A 14,294-nucleotide genomic window follows, 5' to 3' on the forward strand; every position below is an offset into this window, starting at 1 on the left:
TACAAACATGATTCAACACTCTTCTCGTGCACAACAAGCCATTTTAATAAGCAGGTGTGCACTGATTCAAATAAACTCAAGCTTGAGAATAATTTTAAGGGCTAGCGAACCAGCCTCCTTGAGAGTTAAGTTACTGAAAATTAAGTGAAATTATTTTAACAATTTTGAAATTATTTTAACCTCAAAGTCCTCTTTGATGGGCTAGTGACTGTTGCTGTTGCTGTTGATGGCTGTAGTTGACTGGTATTGCTGCTGCATCTAGCTCTCTTGGAGGATGTCTGTGACTCCTGGTTTTTTTCGGATCCAGCATAAAATAAAATTAAAATTGATTTGTTTTTTTTTTGAAAAAATATTACCTTTTTATGTAACTTCATCCCCATCTTTGCCATAGTGTCTGCCACCGTGTTTGCATCTCTCATAATCAAACGAAAGTCAACATGCCAATTCCAATGCATGATATCTCTTATTTTGAGCACCAATAGATCAATAAATCCAAAACCATCTTGGTGATTAGTAACAAGATTAAACGCTTCCACACAATCTGTCTCACAAATAACATCTCGTTGACCCACATCTTAGACTAAGAGATACCATCTCCAAATAGCAAACAATTCCCTTGAAGAACACTAGTACTCTCAATCATTTTCAAACACCTCTTTTGCCAACTCCCATTACAATCTCTAATAACACAAGCAAAATCAACACTATTACCTGAATCAAGATAACTAGTATCACAATTAATCTTGAAAGTACCAATGGATGGGGGATTTCAAAAACCATTTAGAGTAGAGAGAAGGGACATGCGTTGAATTCAAAAATATTCCTAAGCTCCTTTTCTGAAGTTAATGCCAGACAAATCACTTTTTTCGGAGGCCAAGTTTCATGAGGATTAAAGATGTCATTATTCCTTACTCGCCATATCTACCAAAATCCCGAAAAGAACTTGAACGGATGCTCTCTGCTATGATACAAGAACCAGTTCTTCAAATCCAAAGGAAGACAAGAAATATCCAACCTATGCCATATAAGCTGAGCTTTTGGACAATCCCGAATACAATGTAAAACTGATTCCTGGCTAGAAAGACATCTTAGGCACCTATCCGGTGACCGCATCCCTCTTCTGAAGCGAAAACTTGCAGTAGGAAGAGCCTCTTTAAGATACTACCAAGCCAAAAACTTGTTCTTTTCCAAAACCAGCTGGTGCCAAAGCCAAAGCCAATTCTCCAACTCCTCCCAACCAAACAGCTGCTTACACAACCACAAGTAACCATTGCGTGAGTCATAAACTTTGGCAGCAGACCCAAACTAATACCAACCCACTTCCAAACCTGCTTGCACATCTGGATTGTAAGAGAGAATATTACCTTTCAGATTTTGAGATAAAGGAGAATAAAGAGTATCCAAATGCCACCTACCAACCGATCAAATATCCTGTATCCGGAGATTCGATCAGAAATGTGAACATAATCCATCTCATTAGATAACCGTCCTTCTCTCCTCCGGCTAAAAAAAACCAAAAATTCGGGGTTAAATCCCAATACACTAAGCAAACCCATCCTTCAACACTTTCCAAGCCTTACAAAGACTCCTCCAAATGGGAGAGTCCTTATTCTTAGGGCAACTAAAATAGTCATATAGAGATGATCGGTATTTGGCATCCAACAATTGGACCCATAACTTGTTTGGCTGCTGGAAAAAAGTCCAAACTAGCTTTCCAAGAAGAGCAATATTCACACAATAAGAATCTCTAATCCTCAAACCTCCATATTTTTTTGGAGTAATCAGTACCTTTCCAACTTTCAAGATTTAATCCTCTTCCATCAACTTGTCCTTTCCAAAGAAAATTTCTCATCATAGACTCCAATTTACTAATGATTCCTTTAGGAAAAATAGAGACCTGCATCTGGTATGTAGGAATAGCGGCTGCAACAGAATTAACCAAGCAGAGTCTACCAACCCGATTGAGTAAACTCCCTTTCTAGCTTGCTAGTCTACTCCGAATCTTATTCAAGATACCATTGAAAGCTGAATGGATCACCCTAGAATGGCTAAGGGTAACTCCAAGATACTTGCCCAAGTCCTGGATAAATCTGATAGAGGATACCCCAATGAAAACCTCTTTCCTTGTTGAAGAGACATTCTTGGAGCAAAGTGCTTTAGACTTCTCCACATTAATCTTCATCCCAAATGTTTTGCAAAAAGTCTATAAAACCAACATCACATTTTTCACTTGTCTCTTTGTAGATTTATAGAATAGAAGCAAGTCATCCCCAAACATTAAATAGGATATTCTTGGTCTCCCTCTAGAAACAGCAACCGGCTCCCACAAGCCCAAAGCAACCTAATGACTAATAAAGTATGCCAATCTCTCCATACAAAACACAAAAAGATAGGGTGACATAGGGTCTCCTTGTCTAAGACCCCGACTAGGAGTAAAGCCTTTCAGATGATTTCCATTCCAAAGAATAGATAAGGATGAAGCAGTGACACAATTCATAATCAAATTAATTGTACGAATAGGAAAACCAAAGCTTTTAAGGGTATGAGCTAGAAACATCCAGTCAACTCTGTCATAAGATTTCTCCAGATCAATCTTAAAGGCCAGTGTGCCTTTTTTTGATTTAGTCTTCTTCATAAAGTGGAGGACTTCTTAAATAATAATGATGTTGTCAGGAGTTCCTCGTCTCGGAATAAATTCTCCTTGAAGCGGGCTAACAATCTCCGCAAGATAAGGATGGAGCCTATTAACAAGGACCTTCGTGATGATCTTGTAAACTACATTGTAGAGACTAATCGGCCTGAAATCTTTCATAGATACCGGTGATTCAACCTTTGGAATAAGAACCAGTAGAGTCTCTATCATTCTCGGATCAAGAGTAACACCGGAGAATGCCTACTTAACCATCTTCCAAACATCAAGACCAATGATCTCTCAATATTCTTTGAAGAAGAAAGCTTGAAACCCATCAGGACCCGGAGGTTTAAAAGAGTTCATGTGAAAAATAGCTGTTCTGACTTCCTCCATAGTAACTAGTGCCTAAGATTATTGCAAGCTTCCTCATTTAGAGAAGGAAGAGGCACATCACCAAGGCAACCCAAATCAACATCATCCAAATGACAGAATAAGCTTTTATAGAAAGACTCTGCTTCTTGACTCAGAACCTCTGGATCAGTTTTCCATACTCCATCCTTGAGAAAAATGCCATGAATCTTGTTATGCTTCCTTCACACAAGAGTTTGAATATGAAAGAATCTTGTATTCCTATCCCCGAACCTTACCCACTGCTCTCTGGACTTTTGGAACCATAGGAGCTCTTCTTGCACTGGAGGATTATTATAATCATCATGCAACTATTGCTCTTTCTGACGCAAATAAATGCTATCCACCACTTCCAAACGCTTTTGTAAATAATTAATCTGTTGCTCTAATTCACATTTCTTAACAAAAATATTACCAAATACCTTCGAGTTAAACTCTAGTGAAGTCTTCTGTACTTTCGAAAGCTTTCCATGAATCCCTCTATTATAGACCACCATGAATGATTCACAATATCCCTATACCCGGGATGAGTAACCCAAGCAGCAACAAATCGGAAATGTCGATTCCTTTTAAGCTGAGGACGACCTTTACAACGCATCAAAATAGGACAATGATCAGATTGAATCCTATTTAAAACTTCTGCATAAGCCTCTAGAAAGATAGATAACCAACTACTATTTATACAGACTCAGTCAAGCTTTTTTGCCACATCAATATAATTTTTCACCCTCCTGTACCAAGAAAACTGTCTCACAATAGTCTTCAGATCAAACAAACCACTATCCTCTAATGAAGTAGCAAACATATCTGCTCTTTGATGAGAAAATTGACAGCCTTTAGATTCATGAGAAAATATGACGTCATTAAAATCACCAAGAACAATCCAAGGTCCTTGAAAAACCATGGATTGTGTAACAAGATAATCCCTAAGGAGAACCCTTTTATTAAATTGAGGACTACCATAAATTCCACTACACCTCCAAATTAAATTATCAGATTAAACCTCAACAATAACACCCTGATCAAAAACATCAATGAACTTACAACAAACACCCTTCATAGAGGATAAAAATCAAATACCCTCTTTATGCCCCTGTGCTTCCATTGTACCAACAGAGTGATACACCAATCTTTCCCAAAACAATTTTAAATGCTGAAAAGGAAAGTGGGTTTCAACCACAATAAAGAAAACATGTCTAAATTTCTAAACAAGTTCCTTACAATGCACCCGGGCTAACTTATTAGAAGCACCCCTAATATTCCAAACAATCATATTTAAATTATCCATAAATAATAAGAACAGAATAAATAAGAACATAAACTCTAAATAGAATCACCAACCTCAATAGGTGGTTTGTCCTGCGGTACTGGCACACTCTGATCCTCAATAATTGTCACCTTTGGACCCCCTAACGTTGCACCTGCCATGGTTCCATCTACTAAGGTTTTTCCATTGCGCCACCATTTTTATCAACTGGCGAGTTCTGCAAGGAGGAAAGCCGCGGACGCTTCCGTAGAGAAATTCCACGACGTGCAGGAGTTTTGCGCGATGGAGATGGCGTAATTTCAAGTTTTTCTCGCTTTCCCATCCTAATGTCAATTGATTTGCCTCCATCACTATGCAAATTGGGCCTTGGAACCCTTCTCGATCTATACTTGTGCTGCTTTTCATCTTGGTCCTTCAAACCTAATGGCTGGCCCATTGTGAATTTTTCCTTACGCAGCACTTGTTGCCAGTCCTCTCTATCATCCATGCATGCCTCATTAACATGACCATCAGGCACATGAGGAGCTAATGATTCCGTAACCGCATCCTTCCCTTTACCAACTCCTAATTTCTCACTCAAATTACGAGAATTCTCACCCAAATCACGAGCTTCCGATTCAGCCTCTTTAAATCTCATGATTGTTGTGTGACACTAGTGTCGGAGCTTCATTATTTTTTCCATCACCAAATAAATCACCGTTTCCTTTCAAGGACTCATTCTCCATGCACAAGTAGAACAAATCAGCTGTAAACTCTCGTACTCTACTTCATGAGTCATACCCTCCACGATAATATATTTGATTACAAGCAACCCAAGATTAATTTGAACACAAGCTCGGGCATATTTTTCTCTTTCTGCAAGTTTAGTGGCCAAATCTACCTTTACCGAAACCCCTATTGCAGAAGCATTTTGTAGCATTGCTTGTTCCTGGTAGCACCAAATTGGAAGTCTCGAGACTCGAATCCATACTAGCGTTGATACAAAGGATTTTTCGCATGACCTACAATCTACATCCCAAGGCTTTACTGCAACATAGTGACCGTCTATCAACCACGGGCCACCAAGAATGACTTTCTCACGATCTGCAGCAATATCAAATTTAACCAAAAAAATACCCAAACCCTACATGCAACAAATGAAACCCTCCTTTGATGCGCTATACTATCCGAATCTTATGCATAGGAGCCGTATAGCCATAATACTTATCCAGCACCTTGATTACGATGGCTTCCTTATAAGGTTCAGTTAGACAGCTCTTTGCCTCCTTAGTAAAACTGACACTTGGTAGACAAAAATCACCCCACTTACCTGTCACCGTCGCGATACCATCCCCAGGTAAAGACCCTACTAATGCAAAGGCCTTAAATTTTCTGTACCAATGACCTTATCTCTAAAAGAGACCTTGGATGGCTTTTCTAAATCCTCTTGAGAAGAACCCTCTTTAACACTGGATACATACCTTCCCACGCTCTCTCCCTTATCTCTCCCGATGGCATACCATCTTTTTCACCGTGTTTTACTCTCAATTGCTCGCCCCCGCTCTCCCCTTCTCTTGTATAAATGACTTGTCTTATACTTCTCTTTATTATAATTTTTAATTTTAATATTATGAACAGAAAAGTTAAAAATAAAGTCGAATTGATTTTAGTCAACAGAAAAAATATCGAATAGATTTTCTTTTAAATGTAGAAAATCAAATAAATTCAGTTGTATCTAAGGGATTAAGTGGCACATACTATTTTATTTTAAAATGCATTAATCAGCTCACTTATAGAGTAAGTTAACTTATTCGAAAATTCAAACAAAATTTTCAAAACAATTAGATATTTATATAAAATCTTTTTTTCGTCTTACGTTCACAGAACCCAATGCTTCTATCTAAAATAAAATCTTTTTAGGTTTTAAATAAAATAAATAAATAAATAAATGAAATTGATATCCAAGCCAGTTAAACACATTTAAAATCAAAGATGAAAAAGTAAATTTTTTTTTCAGATTCAAACTTTGGTCTATATCAAAATCTTGTTTTTAGAACCCAAAATCTCACCCATATTCCTGGAGAAAATCTTTAATGTTACCGCACTTAGCACTAATTGCTAGCTTTGACTAAAAGTTAGTATACCAAACAATACGCCACCACGGAAGTCACCTACTTAGATAATTTATAAATAGCTCAGGCTAGTTGAGCTTCATATAAAAATCATTGCCTCTTGCATTTAGGTCACCAAGGTCCAATAAATGTCTCACCAACTTCACTTGCAATCAAACCGTTTTCATTTTTTTGGTGGAAAAAAAAAGTTCTCATTTTTTTAAATCTCTTTAATCCGGTTTGTAATTGCTAGGAATGTTCATGGTCGGGTAAAACCGAGTTTGATGTGACCTAAATTCGACTCGAAATATATATCGGACTTATTTGTTAGACCCGAATTCGATTCTAAACTCGATGAAACCTGCACATTTTTGGACCACGATTATATCGGATAAAAACATTACCTTCTTCTAAGCTAGTATATGAAAGTATCTAAATTTTCAAGACTCCAACTATTATTTGACATGGTAAAATTCATTTAAAAAAATATAACAAGAACCAACTCTTTCCTAAAATTAAAGCATAACCACAATCAATACTGATATTGTCTAATAACACTAAATATTTAAATCAATACAAATAACACAATATTATAGATTAGTCTAAAGTCTTACGCATTTTAAACATAAAACATTAATTTATAATCTTATAATGACTAATAACACAAAATATTAAGGTTTACAATACTTAAATTTCACATAAGAATAATCATCATCTATCACTAAAAACACAAAATATTAATTGTGTATGATGATGGGGCTACCGGACCGAGTTCAGGTGACCCGAACTATGGCCCGAATCCGACCTAAAATAATGACCGGATCTATTTTTGGGACCCTTATCCAATTCTAAATACGGTGAAATCACACCAAATTAGTCCCTAAAAAATTCGAGACCGGACCAAATTTTTGGGCCGGACCGAACCATGAATACCCCCTAGAAATTACATAAAGTCTTGAGTCAAATTTAGTAGAATTTTTTTCAACTGAATGACGCCATTTCAGCCACATATTTCGAATAATTAATATAGTTTGATGCAAGTATATATTTGACCTTAGTTGTATTTTACTTAATACATATACTCTTTCTGTGCAAGTATAATTCCTTCTTTTGTTGTCACTCCGGACTTCGCCACACAACAACACTGGAAGATAGAAAGAATAAGGGTAAACTATTATTTTGGTCCCCTACGTTTGGGGTGAATTCTATTTTAGTCCCCAACGTTTAAATTGTTCTATTTAAATCCAAAAAAGTTTTGATTTGCATCAATCAAGTCCTTCCATTAAGTGGGTGTCAAATTATTGACGCCGTGTCCGACGTGGCAAAGTTGGTAGTTTGGCTGTAGTTAACAGTTGGAATTGGAAGCACGAAAAAAAAATAAAAAGAAATAAAATCCGGTCCAATAAGTAAACCCCAATCCCCAAAGTTGATGTTCTTCGTCTGCTGAGAATGGCTAGCCAGTCGTCCTCCCAAGGTTCGCGTAGCAGCACTAAGAGTCGTGGGAGAAGGAGGACTTGCTTCTGTGGAGAGAGACCGGTATTGCGGACGTCATCTACAGCGGATAACCCAGGAAGAAGATTCTGGGGCTGCGTCAACTATCAGGTGAGTCTCCTTTTTTCTGTCTCTTGTTTGAAAATAACATTGGGTGTTAGTGTTTGGAGGATCTGAAGTGTTTGGTGTGTTCGTGTTGGTTTGGTTGAGAACAGATAGGAGATGGATGCGATTATTTTGCTTGGGCAGAGCCTGAAGGACAAGATCCACAAATTCAAAGACTGAAGAACAAAGCGAGCTCGTTGAAAGAAGAATTGCAGAAAGCTGAAAGGAAATTTGCATTGGCACTTGGTGTTGGAATTCTTGGATGGACAATGGCTGGGTTGCTGCTATGTGATTGACTTAATTGAGGTTTAGGGGGTTAGCATTTTGTTTTGTTTGCTTTTCTGTTGTTGTCCCTAGTTTGTAGGGAATGTCAATTGTTTAGGGATTGAAAAAATTGACATACAGTTGGGTGATAACAGTGATATAAAGAGAATGAAATTTTTTGGAGGCTGTATGTGTAAAGGCATTTGCTGTAAACATTGTAAGGTTTTTGAGTGAAATGAATAGTAATGAGTTCCTGTATTTTGACATACATTATTTGGCTCTGTACAAGTTTATTTTAGTTTGATATACTAATAAATACAAGGCTTAATTTGTCAATTCACATAACTTTGCTGTTGAAAATTCATGTAAATCATTAGATAATGGAGAAGTCTTAAAGTAGCTTCTCTTAACCATAACAATATTTAAACAAGCCTTAAATATAACCATGAAAAGGTAACAACACAAAAGAGATCAACATGATAGTAGTAGTCTTAAAGTAGGGTGTCTAAAGTATCACAGAGACATTAACCCTTGGTCATTGGCAAATTCATTATAAAACAGATGGTAAACACTAAAATCTACTATGTTCTTCATCCCAATGCCTTCCAGGCCCTAGGTGGTGTTTTTGCCATGAACCTCAGTGTCCTCCTTGATGGGCTAGTGACTGTTGCTGTTGATGGCTGTGGTTGACTGGCGCGTCTCGTTTAAGATTATTTTTAAACTTCTTTCAAGGTAAAAGAAGCTCTACATGAGAAAGTTGTAACTTCATCCCCATCTTTGCCATAGTGTCTGCCACCGTGTTTGCATCTCTCATAATCAAACGAAAGTCAACATGCCAATTCCAATGCATGATATCTCTTATTTTGAGCACCAATAGATCAATAAATTCAAGACCATCTTGGTGATTAGTAACAAGATTAAACGCTTCCACACAATCTGTCTCACAAATAACATCTCGTTGACCCACATCTTAGACTAAGAGATACCATCTCCAAATAGCAAACAATTTCCTTGAAGAATACTATTACTCTCAATCATTTTCAAACACCCCTTTTGCCAACTCCCATTACAATCTCTAATAACACAAGCAAAATCAACACTATCACCTGAATCAAGATAACTAGTATCACAATTAATCTTGAAAGTACCAATGGATGGGGATTTCAAAAACCATTTAGAGTAGAGAGAAGGGACATGCGTTGAATTCAAAAATATTCCTAAGCTCCTTTTCTGAAGTTAATGCCAGACAAATCACTTTTTTTGGAGGCCAAGTTTCATGAGGATTAAAGATGTCATTATTCTTTACTCGCCATATCTACCAAAATCCCGAAAAAAACTTGAACGGATGCTCTCTACTATGATACAAGAACCAGTTCTTCAAATCCAAAGGAAGACAAGAAATATCCAACCTATGCTATATAAGCTGAGCTTTTGGACAATCCCGAATACAATGTAAAACTGATTCCTGGCTAGAAAGATATCTTAGGCACCTATCCGATGACAGCATCCCTCTTCTGAAGCGAAAACTTGCAGTAGGAAGAGCCTCTTTAAGATACTACCAAGCCAAAAACTTGTTCTTTTCCAAAACCAGCTGGTGCCAAAGCCAAAGCCAATTCTCCAGCTCCTCCCAACCAAACAGCTGCTTACACAACCACAAGTAACCATTGCGTGAGTCATAAACTTTGGCATCAGACCCAAACTAATACCAACCCGCTTCCAAACCTGCTTGCACATCTGGATTGTAAGAGAGAATATTACCTTTCAGATTTTGAGATAAAGGAGAATAAAGAGTATCCAAATGCCACCTACCAACCGATCAAATATCCTGTATCTGGAGATTCGATCAGAAATGTGAACATAATCCATCTCATTAGATAACCGTCCTTCTCTCCTCCGGCTAAAAAAAAAAACCAAAAATTCGGGGTTAAATCCCAATGCACCAAGCAAACCCATCCTTCAACACTTTTCAAGCCTTGCAAAGACTCCTCCAAATGGGAGAGTCCTTATTCTTAGGGCAACTAAAATAGTCATATAGAGATGATCGGTATTTGGCATCCAACAATTGGACCCATAACTTGTTTGGCTGCTGGAAAAAAGTCCAAACTAGCTTTCCAAGAAGAGCAATATTCACACAATAAGAATCTCTAATCCTCAAACCTCCATATTTTTTTGGAGTAACCAGTACCTTTCCAACTATCAAGATTTAATCCTCTTCCATCAACTTGTCCTTTCCAAAGAAAATTTCTCATCATAGACTCCAATTTACTAATTATTCCTTTAGGAAAAATAGAGACCTGCATCTGGTATGTAGGAATAGCGGCTGCAACAGAATTAACCAAGCAGAGTCTACCAACCCGATTGAGTAAACTCCCTTTCTAGCTTGCTAGTCTACTCTGAATCTTATTCAAGACACCATTGAAAGCTGAATGGATCACCCTAGAATGGCTAAGGGTAACTCGAAGATACTTGCCCAAGTCCTGGACAAATCTGATAGAGGATACCCCAATGAAAACCTCTTTCCTTGTTGAAGAGACATTCTTGGAGCAAAGTGCTTTAGACTTCTCCACATTAATCTTCATCCCAAATGTTTTGCAAAAAGTCTCTAAAACCAACATCACATTTTGCACTTATCTCTTTGTAGATTTATAGAATAGAAGCAAATCATCCCCAAACATTAAATAGGATATTCTTGGTCTCCCTCTAGAAACAGCAACCGGCTCCCACAAGCCCAAAGCAACCTAATGACTAATAAAGTATGCCAATCTCTCCATACAAAACACAAAAAGATAGGGTGACATAGGGTCTCCTTGTCTAAGATCCCGACTAGGAGTAAAGCCATTCAGATGATTTCCATTCCAAAGAATAGATAAGGAGGAAGCAGTGACACAATTCATAATCAAATTAATTGTACGAATAGGAAAACCAAAGCTTTTAAGGGTATGAGCTAGAAACATCCAGTCAACTCTATCATAAGATTTCTCCAGATCAATCTTAAAGGCCAGTGTGCCTTTCTTTGATTTAGTCTTCTTTATAAAGTGGAGGACTTCTTAAATAATAATGATGTTGTCAGGAGTTCCTCGCCCCGGAATAAATTCTCCTTGAAGCGGGCTAACAATCTTCGCAAGATAAGGATGGAGCCTATTAACAAGGACCTTCGTGATGATCTTGTAAACTACATTGCATAGACTAATCGGCCTGAAATCTTTCATAGATACCGGTGATTCAACCTTTGGAATAAGAACCAGTAGAGTCTCTATCATTCTCGGATCAAGAGTAACACCGGAGAATGCCTACTTAACCATCTTCCAAACATCAAAACCAATGATCTCTCAATATTCTTTGAAGAAGAAAGCTTGAAACCCATCAGGACCCGGAGGTTTAAAAGAGTTCATGTGAAAAATAGCTGTTATGACTTCCTCCATAGTAACTAGTGCCGTAAGATTATTGCAAGCTTCCTCATTTAGAGAAGGAAGAGGCACATCACCAAGGCAGCCCAAATCAACATCATCCAAATGACAGAATAAGCTTTTATAGAAAGACTCTGCTTCTTGACTCAGAACCTCTGGATCAGTTTCCCATACTCTATCCTTGAGAAAAATGCCATGAATCTTATTATGCTTCCTTCACACAAGAGTTTGAATATGAAAGAATCTTGTATTCCTATCCCCGAACCTTACCCACTGCTCTCTGGACTTTTGGAACCATAGGAGCTCTTCTTGCACTGGAGTATTATTATAATCATCAAGCAACTATTGCTCTTTCTGACGTAAATAAATGCTATCCAACACTTCCAAACGCTTTTGTAAATAATTAATCTGCTGCTCTAATTCACATTTCTTAACAAAAATATTACCAAATACCTTCGAGTTAAACTCTAGTGAAGTCTTCTGTACTTTCGAAAGCTTGCCATGAATCCCTCTATTATAGACCACCATGAATGATTCACAATATCCCTATACCCGGGATGAGTAACCCAAGCAGCAACAAATCAGAAATGTCGATTCCTTTTAAGCTGAGGACGACCTTTACAACGCATCAAAATAGGACAATGATCAGATTGAATCCTATTTAAAACTTCTACATAAGCCTCTAGAAAGATAGATAACCAACTACTATTTATACAGACTCAGTCAAGCTTTTTTGCCACATCAATATAATTTTTCACCCTCCTGTACCAAGAAAATTGTCTCACAATAGTCTTCAGATCAAACAAACCACTATCCTCTAATGAAGTAGCAAACATGTCTGCTCTTTGATGAGAAAATTGACAGCCTTTAGATTCATGAGAAAATATGACGTCATTAAAATCACCAAGAACAATCCAAGGTCCTTGAAAAACCATGGATTGTGCAACAAGATAATCCCTAAGGAGAACCCTTTTATTAAATTGAGGACTACCATAAATACCACTACACCTCCAAATTTAATTATCAAATTAAACCTCAACAATAACACCCTGATCAAAAACATCAATGAACTTACAACAAACACCCTTCATAGAGGATAAAAATCAAATACCTTCTTTATGCCCCTGTGCTTCCATTGTACCAACAGAGTGATACACTAATCTTTCCCAAAACAATTTTAAATACTGAAAAGGAAAGTGGGTTTCAACCACAATAAAGAAAACATGTCTAAATTTTCAAACAAGTTCCTTACAATGCACCCGGGCTAACTTATTAGAAGCACCCCTAATATTTCAAACAATCATATTTAAATTATCCATAAATAATAAGGACAGAATAAATAAGAACATAAACTCTAAATAGAATCACCAACCTCAATAGGTGGTTTGTCCTGCGGTACTGGCACACTCTGATCCTCAATAATTGTCACCTTCGGACCCCCTAACGTTGCACCTGCCATGGTTCCATCTACTAAGGTTTTTCCATTGCGCCACCATTTTTATCAACTGGCAAGTTCTGCAGGGAGGAAGGCCGCGGACGCTTCCGTAGAGAAATTCCACGACGTGCAGGAGTTTTGCGCGATGGAGATGGCGTAATTTCATGTTTTTCTCGCTTTCCCATCCTAATGTCAATTGATTTGCCTCCATCACTGTGCAAATTGGGCCTTGGAACCCTTCTCGATCTATACTTGTGCTGCTTTTCATCTTGGTCCTTCAAACCTAATGGCTGGCCCATTGTGAATTTTTCCTTACGCAGCACTTGTTGCCAGTCCTCTCTATCATCCATGCATGCCTCATTAACATGACCATCAGGCACATGAGGAGCCAATGATTCCGTAACCGCATCCTTCCCTTTAACAACTCCTAATTTCTCACTCAAATTACGAGAATTCTCACCCAAATCACGAGCTTCCGATTCAGCCTCTTTTTGAATCTCATGATTGTTGTGTGACACTAGTGTCGGAGCTTCATTATTTTTTCCATCACCAAATAAATCACCGTTTCCTTTCAAGGACTCATTCTCCATGCACAAGTAGAACAAATCAGCTGTAAACTCTCGTACTCTACTTCATGAGTCATACCCTCCACGATAATATATTTGATTACAAGCAACCCAAGATTAATTTGAACACAAGCTCGGGCATATTTTTCTCTTTCTGCAAGTTTAGTGGCCAAATCTACCTTTACCGAAACCCCTATTGCAGAAGCATTTTGTAGCATTGCTTGTTCCTGGTAGCACCAAATTGGAAGTCTCGAGACTCGAATCCATACTAGCGTTGATACAAAGGATTTTTCGCATGACCTACAATCTACATCCCAAGGCTTTACTGCAACATAGTGACCGTCTATCAACCACGGGCCACCAAGAATGACTTTCTCACGATCTGCAGCAATATCAAATTTAACCAAAAAAATACCCAAACCCTACATGCAACAAATCAAACCCTCCTTTGATGCGCTATACTATCCGAATCTTATGCATAGGAGCCGTGTAGCCATAATACTTATCCAGCACCTTGATTACGATGGCTTCCTTATAAGGTTCAGTTAGACAGCTCTTTGCCTCCTTAGTAAAACTGACACTTGGTAGACAAAAATCACCCTACTTACCTGTCACCGTCGCAATACCAT

General features: G+C 37.8%; 2 protein-coding genes across 2 annotated transcripts in view; one reads left to right on the plus strand and one right to left on the minus strand.

The window, feature by feature from the left end:
• LOC107633106 (zinc finger MYM-type protein 1-like) overlaps nt 1-4,468 on the minus strand; it is an 11,555-nt gene extending 7,087 nt beyond the window's left edge. Inside the window, exons 1-3 of the mRNA XM_016336741.1 lie at nt 4,382-4,468; nt 4,121-4,193; nt 592-711 (exon numbers count right to left, since the gene is read on the minus strand). Coding sequence (XP_016192227.1) covers nt 592-711; nt 4,121-4,193; nt 4,382-4,468 — 280 coding nt within the window. The remainder of the gene's footprint in view (nt 1-591; nt 712-4,120; nt 4,194-4,381) is intronic.
• LOC107633105 lies at nt 7,847-8,289 on the plus strand. The gene is made up of 2 exons (XM_016336740.1): nt 7,847-7,999; nt 8,104-8,289. Exons 1-2 carry the CDS (start codon nt 7,847-7,849, stop codon nt 8,287-8,289), a joined length of 339 nt encoding a protein of 112 aa, XP_016192226.1.

This window comes from Arachis ipaensis, chromosome B03 (assembly GCF_000816755.2).
Source record: "Arachis ipaensis cultivar K30076 chromosome B03, Araip1.1, whole genome shotgun sequence".
Lineage (NCBI taxonomy): Eukaryota > Viridiplantae > Streptophyta > Magnoliopsida > Fabales > Fabaceae > Arachis > Arachis ipaensis.

What these genes read in the sequence shown, in the direction of transcription:
- LOC107633105 (XM_016336740.1), top strand. Translation starts at nt 7,847, where the DNA reads ATGGCTAGCCAGTCGTCCTCCCAAGGTTCGCGTAGCAGCACTAAGAGT. An exon ending in GGGGCTGCGTCAACTATCAG is followed by an intron (nt 8,000 to 8,103) that starts GTGAGTCTCCTT and finishes GGTTGAGAACAG; the next exon opens with ATAGGAGATGGATGCGATTA.